Source organism: Giraffa tippelskirchi, chromosome X, assembly GCF_054371585.1.
Source record: "Giraffa tippelskirchi isolate mGirTip1 chromosome X, T2T-mGirTip1v1.2.pri, whole genome shotgun sequence".
Taxonomy (NCBI): Eukaryota; Metazoa; Chordata; class Mammalia; order Artiodactyla; family Giraffidae; genus Giraffa; species Giraffa tippelskirchi.
The window spans coordinates 147,670,289-147,693,374 of record NC_137289.1 but is presented as its reverse complement, the minus strand read 5'-3'; the positions used below and the strand labels follow the sequence as shown (position 1 = coordinate 147,693,374).

The 23,086-nt window shown below is 51.9% G+C and overlaps 2 protein-coding genes across 16 annotated transcripts in view; one reads left to right on the top strand and one right to left on the bottom strand.

Moving 5' to 3' along the window:
• The window catches only part of LOC145536639 (F-box-like/WD repeat-containing protein TBL1X), a 250,623-nt gene extending 238,969 nt beyond the window's left edge, over positions 1-11,654 (top strand). For all 15 annotated transcript variants that reach the window (XM_081566170.1, XM_081566176.1, XM_081566166.1 and 12 more), the window contains 5 exons: positions 1,933-2,007; positions 2,507-2,634; positions 5,438-5,603; positions 7,272-7,373; positions 8,158-11,654. In XM_081566170.1, the coding sequence (XP_081422296.1) occupies positions 1,933-2,007; positions 2,507-2,634; positions 5,438-5,603; positions 7,272-7,373; positions 8,158-8,184 (498 nt within the window). In that variant the 3' untranslated portion in view covers positions 8,185-11,654. The remainder of the gene's footprint in view (positions 1-1,932; positions 2,008-2,506; positions 2,635-5,437; positions 5,604-7,271; positions 7,374-8,157) is intronic.
• Positions 11,655-15,384: 3,730 nt separating this feature from the next.
• Positions 15,385-23,086, bottom strand: part of LOC145536638 (G-protein coupled receptor 143-like) — a 29,663-nt gene continuing 21,961 nt past the window's right edge. Inside the window, exon 9 of the mRNA XM_081566165.1 lies at positions 15,385-15,827. Within this exon, the coding sequence (XP_081422291.1) occupies positions 15,733-15,827 (95 nt within the window). The 3' untranslated portion in view covers positions 15,385-15,732. The remainder of the gene's footprint in view (positions 15,828-23,086) is intronic.

Here is a 23,086-nt window from a genome sequence, read left to right as displayed (position 1 = left end):
TTGTGTTAGTTCAGTCCGGTTTAGTCGCTCAGTCGTGTCTGATTCTTTGCCTCTCTGTCCATCACCAACTCCCGAGTTTACTCAAACCCATGTCCATTGAGTCGGTGATGCCATCCAACCATCTCATCCTCTGTCGTCCCCTTCTCCTCCTGCCCTCAATCTTTCCCAGCATCAGGGTCTTTCCCAATGAGTCAGCTCTTCACATCAGGTGGCCAAAGGATTGGAGTTTCAGCTTCAACATCAGTCCTTCCAATGAACACCCAGGACTGATCCCCTTCAGGATGGACTGGTTGGATCTCCTTGCAGTCCAAGGGACTCTCAAGAGTCTTCTCCAACACCACAGTTCAAAAGCATCCATTCTTCAGTGCTCAGCTTTCTTTATAGTCCAGCTCTCACATCCATACATGACCACTGGAAAAACCATAGCCTTGACTAGACGGACCTTTGTTGGCAAAGTAATGTCTCTGCTTTTTAATACGCTGTCAAGGTTGGCCATAACTTTTCTTCCAAAGAGTAAGCGTCTTTTAATTTCATGGCTGCAGTCACCATCTGCAGTGATTCTGGAGCCCAAAATAATAACGTCTGCCACCGTTTCCACTGTTTCCCCATCTATTTCCCATGAAGTGATGAGACCAGATGCCATAGTCTTAGTTTTCTGAATGTTGAGCTTTAAGCCAACTTTTTCACTCTCCTCTTTCACTTTCATCGAGAGGCTCTTTAGTTCTTCTTCACTTTCTGCCATAAGGGTGGTGTCATCTACATATCTTGAGATTATTGGTATTTCTCCCGGCAATCTTGATTGCAGCTTGTGCTTGATCCAGCCCAGCTTTTCTCATGATGTGCTCTGCATATAAATTAAATAAGCAGCATGACAATATACAGCCTTGACATACTCCTTTACCTATTTGGAACCAGTCTGTTGTTCCATGCCCAGTTCTAACTGTTGCTTCCTGACCTGCATACAGATTTCTCAAGAGGCAGGTCAGGTAGTCTGGTATTCCCATCTCGTTAAAAATTTTCCACAGTTTATTGTGATCCACACAGTCAAAGGCTTTGGCATAGTCAATAAAGCAGAAGTAGATGTTTTTCTGGAACCCTCTTGCTTTTTCAGTGATTCCATCTGATGTTGGCAATTTGATCTCTGGTTCCTCTGCCTTTTCTAAATCCAGCTTCAACATCTGGGAGTTCGCAGTTCACGTATTGTTGAAGCCTCACTTGGAGAATTTTGAGCATTACTATACTAGCGTGTGATATGAGTGCATTTGTGTTGTAGTTTGAGCATTCTTTGGCATTTCCTTTCTTTGGGATTGGAATGAAAACTGACCTTTTCCAGTCCTGTGGCCCCTGCTGAGTTTTCCAAATTTGCTGGCATATCGAGTACAGCACTTTCACAGCATCATCTTTCAGGATTTGAAATAACTTGACTGGAACTCTTATCACCTCCACTAGCTTTGTTGATAGTGATGCTTTCTAAGGCCCACTTGACTTCACATTCCAGGATGTCTGGCTCTAGGTGAGTGATCACACCATCGTGATTATCTGGGTCGTGAAGATCTTTTCTGTACAGTTCTTCTGTGTATTCTTGCCACCTCTTCTTAATATCTTCTGCTTCTGTTAGGTCCCTGCCATTTCTGCCCTTTATTGAGCCCATCTCTGCATGAAATGTTCCCTTGGTATCTCTGATTTTCTTGAAGAGATCTCTAGTCTTGCCCATTCTATTGTTTTCCTCTATTTCTTTGCATTGATCGCTGAGGAAGACTTTCTTATCTCCACTTGCTGTTCTTTGGAACTCTGCATTCAGATGGTGTTCCACTTCCCAGGCTTTTTGCAGCGAGGACAGAGCGCTCCTGCCCCCTGCTGGACGGTTGTGCTTACTACTCCCTGGCCCTCGTTTCTTTTTTTTTTTTTTGAAAACCTTTTGCTCTCTTGCAGAATGAGGTCAACGCCATCAAATGGGATCCCTCTGGCATGTTGCTAGCCTCCTGCTCTGATGACATGACATTGAAGGTAAGGCTGCAAGGTCGGGCCGTGTGACCCTAGGTGACCCCCGGGGCCCCGTCTTCAGTCTCAGGGCTCCTGCAGCTGACCGTCCATTGTGTCATAAGCCCTCTTGCTGTCTCTGTCGTCTTTTCTCTTTGCAAACGATGTTGCCGCTTGCCCCGGCAGTGAAGCCCTGTTTATCGGTCGAGGGTCCCGCGGAGCCTCCTTCCGTTCCCACGGGCTCTCTCCCATCCAAATACTAACGAGACCCGACCCTGCCTAGCTTCCCAGATCAGACAGACCATGGTCGAATGGACCCCCCTGGCCTTTCTCACGGGCACCCCCTGGTGGTCAGTGGACGCCTCTGCCTGTGAAGCACCTGCCCCTCGTCAGCCGCCCAACCCACTGGACGTGAGCTTCCCAGGGACAGAGAAACCTCTGCAGTGCTCACGGCAGGAACGGTGCCAAACCTCCCCCCGGTGGGAGAGCCGGCCTTTGCTCACCGTGTTCCCATTGCGTCCCCTAGATCTGGAGTATGAAGCAGGACACATGTGTCCACGACCTGCAGGCGCACAGCAAAGAGATATATACCATCAAATGGAGTCCCACCGGGCCGGCCACCAGCAACCCCAACTCCAGCATCATGCTGGCGAGGTAAAGGACAGACAGCCCGCACCCCAGGCTCGGTTCCCAAAAGCAGCCTCGGTCGCTGAGGCTGTGCCAGCCACGCGGCCGGTAAAAGTCACTCATGTCCCCAAGAGACCACGAGGTGCTGTCAGGGTGTCTTGCAAATGTGTTTATGCCCTCAAGATGCTAAAGAGTCTGCCTATAATGCAGGAGACTTGGATTCAGTCCCTGGGTTGGGAAGTTCTCCTGGAGACGGGAAAAGGCTACCCACTCCAGTGTTCTGGCCTGGAGAATCCCATGGACAGAGGAGCCTGGCTGGCTACAGTCCGTGGGGTTGCAAAACGTCAGACACGACTGAGCGACTCAAAGTTAGTCAAAGGGAGAGACCGCTCACTGTGAAAGGGCGGTGAGATAGAGGTTCTCACGTGATGGCTAAGTTGCGATAAGGATGCTGTTACCTTGAGGCTGGAGGGAGGAATTGTGTATCTCCAGTCTCCTGGCACTTTGGTGAAGGTTTTTACTACAAATGACAAAAGGAAACAAGCTAGCTTGGACCTCGGGCTTGGTTGGCCTTCCCTGATAGCTCAGTTGGTAAAGAATCTGCCTGCAATGCAGGAGACCCTGGTTTGATTCCTGGGTTGGGAAGATCCACTGGAGAAGGGAAAGGCTACCCACTCCAGTCTTCTTGGGCTTCCCTGGTGGCTCAGCTGGTAAAGAATCCACCTGCAATGCGAGAGACCTGGGGTCAGTCCCTGTGATGGGAAGATCCCCTGGAGAAGGGAAAGGCTACCCACTCCGGTGTTCTGGCCTGGAGAATTCCATGGACTGTATAGTCCGTGGGGTCGCAAAGAGTCAGACGCTACTAAGCGACTTTGACTTCATTTAACTTCACTTCAGGCTTGGTTTACTTGGCCCAACTCGGAGCTGCAGGTGGTGAGAATGTTGAATGGTGATAAAAGGTCCCCTAGCCGGTAGCAGATCCAGCCTAACCATTCATCCTGGCTGTCCCCTGCTTTCTTGGCACCAGGGACCAGTTTTATGGAAAATCACTTTTGTGAGGGTTCAGGATGATTCGAGCACACTGCATTGATTATGCCCTTTGTCTGTGTTATGATCGCATCTGCTTCACCTCGGATCACCAGGCATCAGGTCCCGGAGGATGGGGACCCCTGGTTTATACAGTAAACCTCCTAAGACACCAGCCTCGGAGGCAGAGGAGTAGTCAGTCAGTGACACGTCAGAAGGGACCAGAATGGTGAGAAGTCCGCAAAAAGCTCATCACTGAGGCTGTGTTAGGCAGACTTGTGTGTTCCCGGTCCTGGTCGGACCTCACGCAGGATACAATGTTGCACTCCCAGTAGGATATTTTATTAAGAACCTTGAGGAACACAAGCTAAAGAGATTCCCAGAGTGAGGGTTCTGGAGACCATCATCCTACGAAGCGTGGGTGTGTGTCTGGCCTGGGAAACACAGGACTTGGGAGGAATGCAGCCAGGAAGCGGCAGTGGTTGTTTTTCTGCGGAATCGCAGAGGGTGGGGTGGTGGGGAGAAGTGGCCGGTGGCCCAGCCCTGCTGTAAATGAGGGGGAACCTCCCTCCCCTTGTCTTTGTCACAGAGCAGTGGGATGAACAGTCTGTTACTGAAAGTGCCTGACCCGAGGCCATCTCTCAGAAAACGCAGAAAGGAATTCCTGCCTCAGCTGAAAAGCTGATCCAGAAAAACATGAGAGCTGTTACCCTCTTATTGCAAGTCACTGTCCTGAAATCCATTTAAAGGTCTAGGAACAGAACACTATTTTTTTTTTTTTTTGGATGACTTGTAAAGTGCTTTTGAATCACATGGTACCCATGACGGGCGTAAGTGAGCCTTCTAGGCACCAAGCATAAAGGGATGCATGTAAGTCCCAGAAGAAGGAAGAAATGCCGAGTGAAACAGCTTTGTGGTGGGTGGGCTTCCTCGGTGGTGCTAGTGGTAAAGAAACTGCCTGCCAGTGCAGGAGCTGTAAGAGATGTGGGTTTGATCCCTGGTTCGGGAAGATCCCCTGGAGGAGGGCAAGGCTACCCACTCCAGTATTCTTGCCTGGAGAATCCCATGGACAGAGGAGCCTGGCGGGCTGCAGTCCATGGGGTCGCAAAGAGTCAGACGTGAATGGGACAACTTGGCACGCATGAACGCACGCTCTTATTTTAGATTTAGACGTAACTAAAATTTGCAGCTCCCAGGAGTGTGACTATATATTTGGATGCGATTGTATTTTAATTCCCGTTGGATTAAAATCGGTGTTCGCTCACTTAGCTATTTCCCCGAATACGGCTCTCGGCTTTATTTTCAGCTGTGTTTTACTTGCCAGCGATACGTATGTTGTCAGTGGTGGGACTCGTGTTAGAAAATGTCCCGAATACGTATCGTTCATGTCTCAGAGAAATGCAGAAATAAATGAGTGTGGCTGTCAATTTGTTCCCCTGATAACGGCACCCAAAAAGGGAAAGAGATTTATTGCATGACTTTCTTTTTTCATTTCTCTCAACTGGAAGAGAAACACTTTACGATGTTGTGATGGTTTTTTGCCATAGCTCAGTATGAATCGGCCACAGGCATACATGTGTCCCCTTCCTGGACCATGGCTCTGTGTTCGGTGTGTCTTGAGTCACGTTCTAGAAGAGGAAGAGGTACCCACTTACGGTCTCTGAAACGTTCAGAGTCCGGACAGGAAAGTCACTCCCACTGTGAGAGCCGCGTCTTCGGGAGACTGGCGGGAAGCTGCCGGCGGCTGTGGTGACCTTTGAACCCGCGGGCACCCGCGGTGACCTTGTCTGTGCGGTCTTTCCAGCGCCTCGTTCGATTCTACCGTCCGACTTTGGGACGTGGAGCGGGGCGTGTGCATCCACACCCTCACCAAGCACCAGGAACCCGTGTACAGCGTGGCCTTCAGCCCCGACGGGAAGTACTTGGCCAGCGGCTCCTTCGACAAGTGTGTGCACATCTGGAACACTCAGGTAAACCCCGGCATTCCCGCTGCCCAGGTCCCCGCCCCACACCCAGTACAGTCAAGTTCTCACTAACCCGTGGGCTTCCCTGGTGGCTCAGATGGTAAAGAATCTGCCTGCAGTGCGGGAGACACGGGTTCGATCCCTGGGTCGGGAAGATTCTCCTGCAGAAGGGAATGGCTACCCACTCCAGTGTTCTCACCTGGAGAATCCCATGGACAGAGGAGCCTGGCGGGCTACCGTCCATGGGGTCGCCGAGAGTCGGACACGAGTGAGCGACTAGCAATTTGATTTCAGTTTCTCGGCAACCCAGAACCTGAGTTTGCACTCAGGAACGCCTCGCCTGGGACATGGACCTAGACACCTCCCCGCTTCCCCAGCGGGGACGTCCCCCCAGCGCCCTCTGCCCTGGGCTCCGTGTGCGTGCTGGGTCACCCCTGCCAGGGACTTGGGTTATTTTTTTTCTGCGTCCTCGGCAGGAAACCCTGCACCCGCCGCTGCCTTCCATTGACAGCGGCAGACATTGCATGTGGTCCCAGGATGCATGAAGCGGCCTCTTTTCAATCTGCCGCCCCCTTGGTGCGCCCTGAGGCCTGGCTGACACTGATGACCTGCTTTCTCAAGGGAGGTAGTAACGGCTGCCACGTTAGCCAGCCTGGGGCCGAGGGTGGTCCGCTGAGACCTCGGGCTCCTCCTCTGCAGCCGCCTCACACGATCGTGCCTTCTTGGCAAACGAGACGCGACAGTGGCCCCTCATGTAAAACCCGGCTGACGGCCGCCTATGTGTGTGCTCAGTCCCTCAGTCGTGTCTGACTCTTGCAACCTCATGGACTGACATTACATAGCCTGCCAGGCTCCTCTGACCATGGGCTTCTCCGGGCAAGAATGGTGGAGTAGGGTAGCTGTTCCCTTCTCCGGGGGCATCTTCCCGACCCAGGGATCGAACTCGGCATCGCAGGAGGATTCTTGACTTTCAGAAAAATGGCCATCATCACCTGCGTTCTGCCTGCCATGAGCCGCTCATCAAGTCATTTTACCCACCGTTTTTTGTTTGTTTTTAAATCGGAGGATAATTGTGTTTTTTTTACAGTTTGATTTCTGCCATGCAGCAAGGGAATCAACCATATGTATACATATTTCCCCTCCCTCTTGAACCTCCCTCTCCCCACCCATCTCAAGCCTCCAGGTCATCGCTGAGGTCCCCGTGCTGTATACAGCAGCGTCCCACATTTTGCATCCTTTTTCTTCCCCCTACATGATAAAACTCTCTTGAGTCATTCTGAGGCTCCCTTGAATGCCCAGTGAGCCGGACGCCTGGTTGAAATATAAGCACATAATCCGATCTTGCTGACTTTCTCCTGCCCCCCAAGCTGTCTCTGTCTCCCAGCTGCGCTCAGCGATCCCGGGAACGACCCCCCACTCCCACCACCCAGAAGACGTGAGCTCAGTGGAAACCATAGAGGCCTTCTCGGGGGCCAGCCGTGGGTCAGTTACGCCCACCCCCCATGGCTGCAGTTTTGACTCACATGTTCCTGTAGCCACCAGAGCCCCTTTAACTGAAAGTTCTATTAACATCCGTGTCTTCGGAAGCTTCTGGGCTGGCATCCCCGGGATGGGGGGCGGGAGGTGGCCTCACCCACGTTCCGCCTCTCGAGTGATGATGCCCTTGCTTTGCAGAGTGGAAGTCTCGTCCACAGCTACCGAGGCACGGGGGGCATCTTCGAGGTGTGCTGGAACGCCCGGGGCGACAAAGTGGGCGCCAGTGCGTCAGACGGCTCCGTAAGTGGCACCCTGGGGTTTCTCCGGGCAGGAGAGGAGGGGAGGGTTTGGGGAGGGTGGGAACATGAACGGTCCAGACCCCTGAGACCCACGTGGGTGCACTCCCAGGGCCATGATGGGCTTTGGATTTGCGTGTTGGTGAAGGAAGCGTCTGGGCTGGGCAGTGCTCTGGGAGCGGATGTCTCTTCTCGCTTCCTGAATGATGGTTTCTTTTTTTGGTGGAATTGGTGGTTCTCAGCTGCATCAGTTGCACCCCTGAAGACATTGGAAGTGTCTGGAGGCATTTGAGTTGTTAGTGCTTTTGGGGGGGTGGGGGGTTGCTGGTACCTGATGTGGAAACCGAGCCCTGCTGCTGGAACTCTTAGGGTGCTCAGGACCTACCCCCGCAGCAGAGAAGTGACCCCCCCACATCACAGGTGCTGAGCAACTTGGTCCACCCTTGGCTTCCACGTCTGTGCTCCCACCCAGGCCCTCTGGTGACCAAGGCCCAACCTTCTGTTCCACCGGTCTCCTGGGTCCCAGTAACCCGCTGCTGGTCCCCTGAGGTGCCCAGCTTTCAGATTCACGTCTGCACTTGGAATTGCCCTGAGCTGTAGGGCAGGACGATGGCTGGCTGAGTGTCAGCCTGGCTGCCCGCCCCCCCAGATGTGTGCAAATAAAACTTTATTTATAAAAAAGTGGATGGCGGGCCGGATTTGGTCCATGGGCCATGTGCCATCCTCTGCTCTTAAGGGCATCTTGTGTTGCCTGTCAAGATAACGGGCGCTTTTCTCTCTCCTTCCAGGTGTGCGTGTTAGATCTGCGAAAGTAAACACACACAGAAAAAATATTATAGACACGAGAAGAGAATTCTAACGGACCAGCAGTGGACGTGTGGGGTTGTAGCACTATTAAGACACAATTCCGTCAGCTCCGCAACAGCGCCAACCTGACCTTAGGGAGTGTCCTTTGAGACCAAGTCATCCCCGGCCACAGGAGTCTCTCTTTTTTTTTTTTTTTTTTTCGTAACCTTCACCGAGAAGTTTAAAACGGAAAACACACACGCAAGTCCTATCAAAGAGGGGGGGAAAGGAATGGTTTCCACCCGGAATGTCCAGCCCCGGGGGAGCGCGAAGGCACCATTAGCTGGATCGGTTTCCACCCAGAACAGGCTCCGATGGTTGAGAGGAACAGAAAAAAAAGCAAAGGCTGTGCCAAAACGAAAAAAGGAAAAAAAAATGCCGTGATAAACCAAAAGGGGAGGAAAAACTCCTCCCGTCAGTGGGTCTTTTTGGGTTTTTCTTTTCCCCCTAAAAATTTGGACACTACAGTTAAACTCTCACGAGGACTTTGGAAAGACCAGTTTGTATGGATGAAATGGGTACCTTTGTAATGCCAACAGTTTCTATTTTCTAGAACCTTTGTCCCCGTGGTGTTTCTATGGGCTGGAGTCCTGTCGTCTTGGTTGCTGGGGTTGGGGTGGGGGTAGGGGTCAGGCCTTGGGACCCAGGTGGAAACTGTTCCTGGGTGTGTTGCTTCTTTGCTGTTGTTCCACGCACCGTTGAGACAGCCCCTCTCTCGGATGCGGATGCGGTGAGAGTCTCTGATGACAGCTTTCTTGCCTGCATCTTCCCCTCCCGACCCCCTATTTCCCTCCCCCACCCCTCCCCCATTTCCCTCCCCCCCCATAGTCGCCTCCCATCTTCCAGTCTCAAGGGCACTTTCGGCGCATGATAAGTGCTTTATGTAAGAAGGCAGGGCAAGGGGGACTTTTTACAGGAGGGGGAAGAAGAAAAAAAAAAGAGTGACTTATAAAAGAAAGAGCCTGGAGTATTTTTGGAGAAGAAAAAAAAGATATTTTTTATGTTAAAACAATTTTAAAATCGTAAAATGGCCATTCAGACATGAGAGCTTTGTGTGATTCATATTTAACAACAACAGAAACCTTTAGGGAAATACAGGTAGAGGGTCCCTTCACTTTCAGCTTGGTGGAAGGCAGCAAGGAGGGGACTCTGGGTGGGCAGCTCTGGGGTCGGCCTCAGGGCTGGTCTGTGCGGCCAGAGAGGAAGACCCCAGCCCCTTTTCTGCTCCAGGAAGACCTGGGCATTTTTTTTTTTTCTGGGTGCGTCGGACCGTAGCCGCCGGCCGGGGAGCCACGGACAAGGGGGTGCCCTCGAGCCCAAGAGGGGTTCCCAGAACCAGCATCACTTTGAAAAGGGGCCGTCGGAACCGCCCCGTTCAACAATGCCAGTGCCGCCACCTCGTTCAAGACTCGGGGCCACCGGCGGGGCCACCCCCCTCCAAACCAGGAGCAGTTCGGCCAAGTCCCTCCAGGGCTGACCAACCGGAGGGGCCTCCGGGACCTCCCGGGGTCTCACACCGACAGAGGCGACCAGGGAGGGCTTTTCAGTCCTGGGCGGTGAACTAACAGAGGTAGGGTGTGTCACTGGTCCCTTCACAGGCCACCATCACAATTTGCTTCCTCTGGCAGCAGGTCAGGAGAAAGAAATTGTCCTTTTTTTTTTAAACAATGAATCTTTTTACTATTTTTAAAAAAAAAAATTAAACATGGCTGTGTGTGTCCCTAGGGGAGTTTTCCTTTCCCTTGAATCAGGTGACCTTTGTACTTAACATTGTCATGACCCGATGCTGACCCAGCTTGTAAATTAGCAGTGGGGCCTCTGGGCTTATCCCCCCAGCGGGGAGGGTGGGGCTGGCAGTGGGTAGGTTGCAGCCCTTTTGTGTTCCAGCAACAGGCCCGGATGGTATTCCGAGGGTGGTGGTGTCCGTCCATGGACCCAAAAGTCATGGCCGGGCCCTCCTGCAACAGTTGCATTGTCCCAGGAGCAGCCCCAAAGCCAGAGTTCATTCATCTCTCTCAGCTCATTAACAAGTCATACCTGAGAGTTTTTCAACACCCCCCCCCCCCCGCCCCGCCTGCCGGCAGAAGACCAGAAGGCGCTCTGTTCACAGGTCGGGCGAGTTCTTCAGGCTCTGCTCTATGTAAACGCTGAACCTTTCAGAAGGTCCATGTTCTGTTGGAGTCTCCACTCCCACCTTTGAAGATAGCAGACACCCTTAGGGGGTCCATGGATAATCACTGCCCCACCCCCAGAATGATTAGCTTTGAGATGCGGTTTGCAGAGGTCTAGTCGAACACCATCTGGACACTTCCCCGAATGAAAACCTGTCACTGTACACACGGCATCAGCTGTCCGGGTCGGACGCGGTTTGCATTTGATGAGCCAAACGCTGCTGGAGGGTGGAGATGGTAGGATTCAGTATAAAAGGCTCACCAGAGGGATCGTCACGGGGAGGTCGGTACGCAGGGTCTCCCAAGTGTTGACGTTGGCCTCCAGGTAAACCTGAACCAAGCTGGAAGTTGCCAGGTTGGAGCCAGGGGGGCTCTAAGGCCAAGGACACGGACTGGATACCGGGCGTGGCGATGACCTGATGCTGCTGAGGAAGGCGGAACTGCCCGTGTACCGTCGGTTGAAGAGGCCCCGGAGTGGGGACCACGAGGAGGAGGCAGCCAGCACCCCTGGAAACCATCCCTGCCCTGAGTCAGCGTTGGATGGAACTGCGCCCTCTGCCAGCGCTCGGTGGGCACATCGCTTCGTCAGTGCAGGCGGCTGCTTGACGTCGTGTACAGCACTTGGCAGTCCTCGGTGCCCAGATGGCACCTTGGTGCTGAAAGCAGAGAAGCATGCACAGATCCTCCCCGTAACCGTCCACCGTGCCGGGGAGCTCGTGCCGGGGAGCTCGTCCCGCACGCACGTACGCACACCCGGGGAAGCACGTCCGATCCCACTCGAAGGCTACAGAACTGCAGCCGTTCACTTTGTCTTTCTGAAAAGAGATCTCGGAGCCAAGCGAAATGCACTTTGTAAGGAGTAAGGGTCTGCTTTGTTCCGTGTTTTTTTTTCTTTTCTTTTTTAACCTTTCAGCCCACTTTTTTTGTTGTTGTTCCCCGTCCCATGCAGAGTGTTTCCCTCCCGCCGCTCCCTGAGGTTTGTGAATTTCTGGCTTCTGCGGTTTTTATTGTCTGTGTCAGACGTTCAGCCAGATGTCCTTCTGTCTGCATCTTCCAGCTTCTGTTCCATCCACACGGGCCCCCCACCCCGTTCCGTTCTCTCCACCGCAACCCTCACCCTCACGCGCTCCCGGAAAGAGAATCACCGTGTGTGTGTGTTTGTGTGTGTGTGTGTGTGTGTGTGTGCGCGATGGCTCATTTGTTCCAAGAGAGAATCAACAGACCATTATTCGGTTGTCTTGAATAAATTGCTCTATTTTGATAGAGAACTTTCCGCGTGTGCTTTTCTTGTTCGTCTTGGGCAGCATGTCTGGGGGGCCCACGCTGACTCCGCTGAGTCAAGTCCCCAAGCTCTTGCGTTTTTTTCTCCAGGAGACACAGGCAGGGGCCGGAGCTGCTTTTACAACCAGCCGGTTGTAAACCAGGTGAAGAGACCAGAGGGTGTAGATGCGTTATGATGTGAAAGGCGAGCATGCTTTTTTTTTCTAACTAGTTCCCTTCTCGTTACTTTGTTTCAGGCTGGCTGAAACTTTTTAGAAAAGTCAGAAAGCAGAGGCATGTTCTCCTGTGGGCAGGCCTGGGTCGCTGGCAGTTTTGAGTCCCAGGATGAATAGAGTTAGAAGAACCTAAAGTCGTAGGGATGCCGGTGACCAGGCGCTGCAGACGGTGACGGGTTCCCTTTATGCCACTGTAATCAGTAAACAGAAGTGACATGGTCACTTTGAAGCGATGTCCACCCCCCTGGGGATAGGCAGCAGGGAGCTGACACAGAGGCGGCGAGACAGGCTGCATTTGGCCATGCACGTGAGTCACCCCAAAGAGCCCCGTGTCCTCAGGCCACAAGCTGACCCTGCGCTGGAATCGCGCCCGACCTGCACTATGGCTTCTGCCCCAGTGTCTCCCGGGGTGCAGCCATGCCTGGTTTTGCTTTTTTCTCTTTTTTTGTAAGCCTTACCCGGCTGCCCGAGCGTGCTCTCACGCGGCGGATCTGGGGTGAAGCTCTGAGCACTCTCGAGCCCTGCTGCTGAAGGGTCTGGGCTGACCTGTGTCGGGAATCCACTGGGGTGCACGGTGCGTGGTGGTGGGACTTAACCACCGGTAAACAAGGGTGGTGGAACTCGGGCTTGTGTAGCTGCAGCAACACGCTGGTAGCTCGGTCACAGCTTCCAGGAGGTCTGTTTGTCTGCTGTGACGGAAACTGGGTTGAGACCAGGTTGTCCGAGCTCTCACCTAACTTTCATCTCTATGGAACCCTCTGCTGCAGTGATTCTAAAAATATTTGTCCACTGAGAACTGCCCCCCTCCCCAATTTATTTTGGGAATCCGAGTTTCCACTCACGGAGCAGAGAACTTTGTTTTTTTTTTTTAGGGGCCCGCATCTGGGTGATGTTCCTAAAAGGTCCTCGAGGCGTTCTTCCTACTCGTGGGGAGGTTTCTGTGCCCCTGTGGGCACTGGTGTTGGTCACTGTCGGTGCTGGGAGTCTGGAAATCACTAGTTACACGCGTGAGAAGGCGTGGAGAGCAGATAAGGCCCTTTACGAAAGACTCAGAATTGGGTGGAATTTTTGTTCTGTTTTTTCTCCCCAGCCTGGCTCCCTGGCTCCCTTTTTCTGCAAGTGTCTTAATCCACGCGTAAGGTAAGTAAACTTAAGATGCAGGTCCACCCAGAGGGCAGCTTGGGGAGTCGAAGTGAGGGAGCCCCGTAAGGTGAGGGAGACTCCACAAGGGTGGGGGCGGGCAGGGACTGTTAAAAGTGTTACCTTCCCCTGAACCTTGAAGTTAATAATACTCTGGAGCATGGGAGAGCCTGTCAAGGGAAACACTTATGCTTGAGCCGAGGTGCTGAGACAAACTCCACCAAAAACATGATTGTGAATGAGGAGGTGGGGAATCTTCGCAATAGGGCAATGAGTAGGCTCATTTGAACACTTGTTTAAGGTGTGGGAAAGTGAAACTCATGTCAATGGACGTGAGTTTGAGTACACGCCAGGAGTTGGTGATGGACAGGGAGGCCTGGCATGCTGCAGTCCGTGGGGTGGCAAAGAGTTGGACACGGCTGAGCAACTGAACTGAACTGAAAGTGAAACAGTCGCTTCAGTCATGTCCGACTCTTTGCGACCCCGTGGACTATGTGTAGCCCACCAGGCTCCTCTGTCCATGGAATTCTCCAGGTAAGAATACTGCAGTGGGTAGCCCTTCCCTTCTGCAAGGGATCTTTCCAACCCAGGTCTTCTGCATTGCAGGCAGATTCTTTACCAGCTGAGCCAAACTGGACTCTGGCTAACACAAGCCAGAAAGAATGACTGACAAGTATTCTGAGCAGCTCTGGGGTATCCCAGGTGTGGGGGTGGGGCCAGAACCACCCAGAGCCAGGCACAGAATCGGGCCCATGCAGGCAACACACAGCACTGGGGAGCTGCCCGCAGCTCGATGCCGGACGCTGGGCTGGCCCCTAGGGGTTCACCCAGGCTGCCTTCCAAAGCAGACGTGCCAGCTGCCAACCCCTCCCCGGAATTGCTTCTGCACAGCCCATTGCCTTGCACATCAGCTTCCCACTTAGACTTGGGGCGTGAGTCTCATCGGCCGCACCAGGCCCGTCTGAGACATGCTCGAGCTGCAAGGGAGCCTAGGAAGGCCAGCGGCTGGCATCTTTGCTCTAGAGTGGGGCTGGGGCTGTGTCTCACTCGGCAGGGGGAACCCTCAGAGGAGAGGTCTCGGGACTTCTGATGATTGGGGCAGACGGGATATCGATACAGAGGTGAAGAACCCAGAAAGGCTCAAAACTCCTTTTTACTGCTGCTGGACACTTTGGGTCAAGGTGGCTGTGATATAATAACAAGTGCAGCTTTAGGAGCGTACGGCCCTGGGTACCACGGTCACAGTCGTGGGATGCCCTGAATCCCATCTGTGGCCCTAGGACTCAAAAAGCACAAATCGAAAAGCAGCCTGGACAGCTTTTCCAGAGCGAGACAAGAGTCCTAATCTTGATGTGAACGAGGGTCACCCGGCAGAACTGAGGAAATGCTGTGTGCTTGTGCCATACTTACCTAGGTGGCTTGTGTCTCCTGTATGTAGTACGTACAATATTTTTGTCCCCAAATACGTACATACACATGTATGTTTATAATACATAAAATCTGTAAACAGTCGTCCACACTGCCCTGCGAATGCAGACCACACAGATGTGGGGGGCATCCGTGGATTTTGGTATCCGTGGGGGTTCCAGAACAAACCTCTCATGGATGCTAAAAGAACAGCTTTATATTATTATATATGTAAAATTATGGAAAGATGGAAATGTAGGCAATGATCTGAGCAGAGTCAGGTCCTAAGCCCATATAATCAAAGCTACGGTTTTTCCCATAGTCGTGTGTGGATGTGAGAGTCGGACTATAAAGAAAGCTGAGCGCCGAAGAATGGATGCTTTTGAACTGTGGTGTTGGAGAAGAGTCTTGAGAGTCCCTTGGACTGCAAGGAGACCCAACCAGTCCATCCTAAAGGAAATCAGTCCTGAATATTCATTGGAAGGACTGATGCTGAAGCTCCAATACTTTGGACACCTGATGCGAAGAACTGACTCCTTGGAAAAGACTGATGCCGGGAAAGATTGGGGGCAGGTGGAGAAGGGGACGACAGAGGATGAGATGGTTGGATGGCATCACCGGCTCAATGGAGATGCCTTTGAGCAAGCCCCGGGAGCTGGTGATGGGCAGGGAGGCCAGGCGTGCTGCAGCCCATGGGGTCACAAAGAGTCGGACACAGCTGAGCCACTGAACTGAACTGAACGGAAGCCTTCCTTAGACTGAATCGCCACCGCTCAACACAGCTGAGGACCGACCGAAGGCTAAATAAACGGCTGGTCCAAGGCTGCCCTCCTCTGCCCCCCTAATGGTGGATGCAGAACTCTCTTCCAGGTGCATCAGCAGTCCCTGCATCATCACTTACCTTAAACAAGAACGTTTGCTTAGAGGTGTTACTCAGACGGACCCCAAGTCAGGCTGCGAGCTCGGACACAACTACTTTATTATTGTGGTTGTGATTAACTCTTCCGAGGACCTGGATCTGGCGTTGACATTACGACCAGATCAGAAAAACGAATGTCCACGGAGACTGCGGACAGGCTGCTGGTCTCCAGCTGCTTTTTGTTCCCAAGCAGTCAACGGTGGTCCTCTGCATCACACAGAGGCTGCCAGGGAACACGCTCTTAACTGTGACGGCAGGAAGATTGAGTGGGGGGACCCTACACCCCACAGTGCGCTGACCGTGGGCGAGAGCACTGTCGTGAGGGCTGAGAACCCTCGCGTCTGAAAACACACACAGGGTCCGGACCCCCCCGTCTCGTCCTCTCTACGGGTCTTCTCGGACTTTCAGAAGAGAGTCCACCGCCTTTCCGCCGCGGGACACGCTTGTGATGTGGATTTCGATGGTGCTGCCGTCGGAACCTGGGGAGGAAGAAAGACTGTCACGGGCCGGTGTCTGGGAGTGCCTTTCAGAAGCTGCACGGCTGTCTTCAAAAGAGAAAAAAGAAAAATACACAATACTTGCACCTACGTGGGATTAAAGCATCCCAAAGGACAGAGCGAACCCTACACAATCATCTCGGGCAACTTGATTGATGGAATGACTGTATCCACCCCACAACCCCGCCTTCCGACACTCTCAGCCAAACCCAGTGGACGCTGCAGACCAAATAGAAACCAGGCCTGTTGACACCGTGCAGCTTCGGGGCCCTGGGACTCGCGCTAAGTCAGGGGTCCCCATATCTCAGTGTTCTGCGGTCCCAGGGGTGAGGTCACTCGGGCAGTGGGGCTCCGTAGTCACCCGGAGGTGACAATTCCAGGAGGTGCCCGGAAGAACTTCTCTTACTAAAACTGAGAGTGGCCTTTGCACGGATGATGCCACGTGGTTGGAGGAGGAGGAAGGGTGTGGGGAGCAATCAGTGGAATCAAAGCAGGCATCACTTGTCGAAACTGTACTCCTTGAGGCCAGTTTAATCCATCCCAATGACACACCTTCCTCCGGACCCTGTGGGAACAGATGTGAGGATTATTCTCTCGGGGCAGAAATACCCAGGCTTGCCTGCTGTTGTGCCAGGTTCTAGGGGGTGTCTGTGTGTGTGTGTGCGTGTGTGTGTGTCAGGAATGAGCCATGGAAGACAGGGAAGGGTGGCCTTTTCAACTGTGCGTGAGGCAGGTGACTGCCGTTGCTGAAAACCTCCAAATCCCAAATTTCCTCAACCTACACGCCCTACGGATGGTTGCAGCCTGTTCCCGTCATGGCCCTCTGCTCACTCACAACCTTCAGGGACGGGCTTCTTTACACCCAAGCTGAGTCCTGCCACAGGGCCTTTGCACATCCCCTTTTCTGCCGGTGAAGCTCTCCCGATTTTCTCACTCCCACACTGCACTCAGGTGTCAACTGAAATGTTACTTCATTCTCAAGGAGGTGTCCTGGACAGCTCGCTAAAACCACTCTCCTGCCCTCTACAGATACGCCGTTGTTCACAGCACTTCCTTTTTCCTTTATTTTTTTAACTTCGATGATGTCCAACTTTTTTTTTTTTCCTTGAGTCACTTGTGCTTTAAGTGCATTCTTTTAAATTATTTGTTTATAGCTGTGCTGGGCCTTTGTTGCTACACGTGGGCTTTCTCTGGTTGCAGTAAGCGGGCCTGTCATTGCGGTGGCTTTTCTTGTTGCAGAGCACAGGCTCTAGGGTGCACGGGTTTCAGTATTTGTGGCTCACAGGCCGAGTAGTTGGTGGCACATGGGCTCCATGTTGCCCCGTGGCCTGTGGGATCTTCTCGGACTAGGGGTCAGACTGGTGTTCCTTGCACTGCAAAGCAAATTCTTCACCACCGGACCACCAAGAGTCCTTCATAGCACCAAGGACCACCAAGGAACCACTGGGGGCCTTCACAGCACTTCCTGCTCAGTACTTGTGGTGCATGGGCTTAGTTGCCCCCTAGCATGTAGAATCTTCCCGGCCCAGGGATCAAACCTGTGTCCCTGGCACTGGCAGGTGGATTCTTCCCCATGGACCACCAGGGATGTCCTTCAGTTCTCTGTGATTTTCATTCTGTCTGCCACTGGAATGGACAGTGTCAGTGGACAGTTCGTTTGTCTCTGTTAGTCACAGTAGTATGTGTGGCCCCTGACACACAGAAGGTGCTCCATAAACAAATGTGGGATGCATAAATCCTGTGGGGTTGCGGCCTTGACGTCAGGGGGAGGCCGCACAAGTCCCTCTGAGCATTAAGACACTAATGTATCAAGACAGGCAGAAGCGAGTCCTATTTAACATGTGCAGAGTTTTTGAGAAGACTCAAGGAGGAGAAAAGAGAGCCTCAGGGATGGAAATACCTGGAGAAGCCTGAGATACAGGAAGAGGCTACGATTATGACCAAGAAAAAGCAAGTGTGAGTCTGTAGCATCCCCACGACCACCTCATGAAACCCCACCGTGGCCTGCGTGGGGAAAGGCTCTGGGAGGGTCGTCCTAGGGCAGGATGAAGATGCGTCTGGGGGGGAATCTAGGTCTGAGTAGGTCACCCCCAGAGAGCAGAGGAATTTAGAAGATGGGGGGAAGGGCTCACATCAACGGCCATGGACGCTGCAACCACATCTCAGGAGAGTCTGGATTGCCCGTCAAGATGGTGGGAGCAGCCATTTGGAGTGGAGAACCCACTCCTCCTGGAGACCAGGCAATCAGTTCAGTTCAGTCGCTCAGTCGTGTCCGACTCTTTTTGACCCCAAGAACTGCAGCATGCCAGGCCACCCTTTCCATCACCAACTCCTGCAGCTTGCTCAAAGGCATGTCCATCGAATCAGTGATGCCATCCAACCATTTCATCCTCTGTCGTCCCCTTTTCCTCCCGCCTTCAGTCTTTCCAAGCATCAGGGTCTTTTCCAAGGAGTCAGTTGTTCGCATCATGTGGGCAAAGGATTGGAGTTTCAGCTTCAACATCAGTCCCTCCAATGAACACCCGGGACTGATCTCCTTTAGGATGGACTGGTTGGATCTCCTTGCAGTCCAAGGGACTCTCAAGAGTCTTTTCCAACACCACAGTTCAAAAGCATCCATTCTTCGGCACTCAGCTTTCTTTATGGTCCAACTCTCATATCCATACGTGACTACTGGAAAAACCATAGCTTTGACTAGATGGACCTTTGTTGGCAAAGTAATGTCTCTGCTTTTAAATATGCTGTCAAGGTTGGTCATAGCTTTTCTTCTAAGGAGAAAGCGTCTTTTAATTTCATGGCTGCAGTCACCATCTGTAGTGATTTTGGAGCCCCCAAAAATAAAGTCAGCCACTGTTTCCCCATCTATTGGCCACGAAGTGATGGGACTGGATGTCATGATCTTAGTTTTCTGAACGTTGAGCTTTAAGCCAACTTTTTCACTCTCCTCTTTCACTTTCATCAAGAGGCTCTTTTGTTCTTCTTCACTTTCTGCCATAAGGGTGGTGTCATCCGCATATCTGAGGTTACTGATATTTCTCCTGGCAATCTTGATTCCAGCTTGTGCTTCCTCCAGCCCAGCGTTTCTCATGATGTACTCTGCATATAAGTTAAATAAGCAGGGTGACAATATACAGCCTTGACGTACTCCTTTCCTGATTTGGAACCAGTCTGTTGTTTCGTGTCCAGTTCTGTTGCTTCCTCACCTGCATACAGATTTCTCAGGAGGCAGGTCAGGTGGTCTGGTATTCCCATCTCTTTAAAAATTTTCCACAGTTTGTTATGATTCAGACAGTCAAAGGCTTTGGTGTAGTCAATAAAGCAGAAACAGATGTTTTTCTGGAACTCGCTTGCTTTTTCAATGATCCAGCAGATGTTGGCAGTTTGATCTCTGGTTCCTCTGCCTTTTCTAAATCCAGCTTGAACATCTGGAAGTTCACGATTCACGTATTGTTGAAGCCTGGCTTGGAGAATTTAGAGCATTTCTTTACTAGCGTGTGAGATGAGTGCAATTGTGCGGTAGTTTGAGCATTCTTTGGCATTGCCTTTCTTTGGGATTGGAACAAAAACTGACCTTTTCCAGTCCCGTGGCCACTGCTGAATCTTCCAAATTTGCTGGCATATTGAGTGCAGCACTTTCACAGCATCATCTTTTAGGATTTGAAACAGCTTGGAGACCAGGCAGCGGCTGGGAAGACAACTTCCAGTTCCAGAACCGCATTCCTGCTGGAGACGCTTCACAAAGGCTTTGATTTCTCACAGGATCACCCCACACTGTTGACGCTCACATCCTGAGCTCGTGGGAACTTGTGTGCAGTTTCTGTAGTTCTTGCAAAAAGACCATGGCCTGGAGGGTCACACAGTGGCTCATGATCGAGGTCTCAGCTCAGCACCCACCCTCGTGACCTGACACTTTGGGGCATGCTCTACACCCTGTGGTTTGTTTTTTTTTTCCCAAAGTTCTTGCATCCTTCGCTGTCCCCTCGGGCTCCACAAAGGAGACCCCTTCTTGCCACAACCAGTCTGTGAGTCTCAGATGCCAGCACCATTGCAGATGACCCCTGCCCCCTCAAGCCTAGCCCGGCCTAGGCTGAGCTGGTCTGCTGTGTGCACCGAATGCTTTCCAGCATGTCTGCCTTTCCACGGGTTTCTTGTCTGGTCTTAGCAAATCCAACAAGGCCGTGGCGGGTGTGTACTCACTCTACATTGGTGTGTGTGAACATCTGAGTGTCTTTGCAGGAAGTGCAGCTGCTGGTGACCTCACAGTGCCCAAGGGCCAGGCCCCCTTCCTAGCAACTTCCAGCAGTGAGCCTTGCAAGTCCAGGCAGGCTCTTGGGAGCTTCCTGGCTCTGTGCAGACCTGCCATTAGGGGTGGCATGTTGTCTCTTGGGCCCTCGGCGGTGTCTCTAGCATCCCTTGACACCTCAAAGCCCTAGATTGGCCACTCCAACCAGGAGGTACGAAGCATAAGCCATAGAAAGCATGTGACACCTAGCCCTGAGTCCCCTTCAAGCTGTCGAATCGCCTTCAAGGTTTAGCCAGCCTGACAGATTGGAGGCCCTGGGCTGTGTTAACTCCCACACTCCCCTGGCATTGGCAACCCATGGAGCCACATGGTTTTATGTGGATGGCAAGTGGGTGGCAGGAAAGAATCAGAGACAACAAGACGTATGAGACAGAATAGAAATATGTGGAAGGTAATGGGGAACCGTGGGAGAGAACAGGGAGCTCTGAAGATCAAGGGAAGAATTGTGCAAAATGGAAGAACCGTGTGTGGGGAGAACAAAGTTAAGAGGAAACAGAGTGGAGGGAACGTCAAGGTATTGTGAGACTAACAGAACTGCAGAAGAAGGGAAAACTGCAAGAGGGAGACCAGGGATGCTGGGGGAAAGAGAACCGCGAGAAGGCGTGGCATTCGGGAGACAAAAATGAAGTTTGGGAGCCACGGAACTGTGTCGGAGGATACAGAGAGATGGGAGAGACAGTCGTGAGAGAGGGTGCCGTGGGAAAGGACCGGAACTTGGGGGAGAGATACGGAATTCAGAACAGAAAACGTACTGTTACCAAAAGGTATGCATGCAAGGGTCTGGGTGCTCGCCTCTCAAAAGCCAGTAAGCGGGCCAGGTTGGTGGAAAGGAAAAATCTGCTTTATTTCAGATGCCAGCCACTGCAGGGGAAGGGTGGCGGACATCTGTACAAAGGCCAAACCCCCCCCCCCCCGACAGGCAAGGGGTGAGAGCTTTCATAGCCAAAGCTGGGGGGGGTTGGGGAAACATGCAGAAACAGGACAGTCATCTCTGATAGTCATCTTCAGATTGGTCATCAGCTGTCTGGCTAGCGTCATCATGGTTGTTTTAGGTACAGATAATCTTTAGTTCTCGCGTGCACTCGTTCCCGTCTTTGCGGTCAGTTCTCGGAACTGTTGGCAGCTCAAGTCCTGGGTACAGTCAGGTCATCGTGTAGTTAACGCTTCCAACTGGTGTGTTTTGGTATCTATAGGACAGCTCACAGGAGGTGGCTCAGAATATTATCTATAGCCCTTCAGAAAGAACTAAAGGTCCTTGTGTGTGTGTGTGTTAGTAGCTCAGTCATGTCCAACTCTGCAACCCCATGGACTGTAGCCCACCAGGCTCCTCTCTGTCCATGGACTTTTCCAGGCAAGAATACTGGAGTGGGTTGCCATTCCCTTCTCCAGGGGATCTTCCCAACCCAGGGATCGAACTCTGGTCTCCTGCCTCGCAGGCAGATTCTTTACCGTTTGAGCTACAGTGGAAGTCTCACTACACTTAATGACTACATTATTATTATTTGGTCTCCTTTGACCGTTTTCCTTTGTTTCAGCACTTCTTGCCTCTCTGATTAAACTTATTCTTTGACTAAACTTCTCGACAGGCAAAAGGCAGGCAGAGAACATGATGGAATGGCGGGGGGTGGGCAAGGACCATCCAGTCTTGCTCTGTGTCATTATGGGGAAAGCGTGTTGTGGGACAGACTGATCATCATGAAAAAGAGGGCTGGGGGAGGCCTGGGAGATTTTTGCATTAAGAATGAATAATTGTGGGATGAATAGGCAATTGTGGAAAAGAAGAAAAAAAAATGAGAACAGAAAATCATAGAAGAGTAAAATGGCAGAAAAAATGAAATGTGGTTGGGAACAGAACCCTGGAAGAAGAAAATGGTGATATGAGACTGACCGCAGATAACACAGAGCCGTGGGGAAGTGAAATTATTCGAAAGAGGGATTCTGGAAGGAAACAGAAAGCTGTGGGCAAATGGAGAGTTGTGGGCAAGGCAAGGATTATGGGAAAGAAGGAAAACTGCGGGAGGAGTGTGGAGTTGCAGAAAAGACGCGGGGTTGGAGAGAAGTAGGGAATTATGGGGAAACAGATCTTTGTGGGAAACGGGGGATTGCGTAGAGAAGGGGGACGTATGGAAAAGCGAGAATCAGGAAATCCCGATTCTTTACAGAGATGCTCTTCCTATTTTGAACTCAAGCTGTCCTAAGGAATTATACACAGATCCTCTCATTGTGAACCGTTGCCACAGTCGTGAAAGTGAAGTCGCTCAGTCACGTCCGACTCTGCGACTCCGTGGACTGTGGCTCACCAGGCTCCTCCATCCATGGAATTTTCCAGTCACTAGGTTAGTCCTACGAGCAAATGTAAGCGTTATGTGTCCGCTCAAAAAGCTTAACTGGCCTTTTGCTGGCCGCAAGATAAAAATGCAGAATCTCTAAACACCCGTCGACAGCTCTCTTCCCCGACCTGCCTCTCCCACCGCCAAACGACATGCAAGGTCAGCCTTTATTTATTTGTAAGTCTTTATTCCTAAGTTCCCCACATGATACTTCTCAGAGACGCTCACACCCCAGCCCCCGCCTCAGCTAAAATGGTGTTGACTGTGTTGCAAGCGCTCAATGAATATTTGTTCAAATTCAGTTGACTTTTCCGTTAAGTGGTGAATAAGGGCCAGACACCGCATTAGATGCTTTATGATGGAGGCTCAATGGAAGCCTGTCGGCCTGGAAGTGAATCCTGAAGTAGCAGATAGAGGCTTAAGGATATGATAAACAGGCCACGCTTTGTCCTGACAGTGCAGACGGGGAAAGGCCTAACCATACTTAGGGCTTGGAGTCTGTATCTCTGGGCTTTTCTCTGACACACAACAGCATTTTCTGTTTTATGAAAGCAAAGTGGCTGGAAAGGAGACAGGAAACATGCCTGAGATTAAGGCAGCCTTATCTC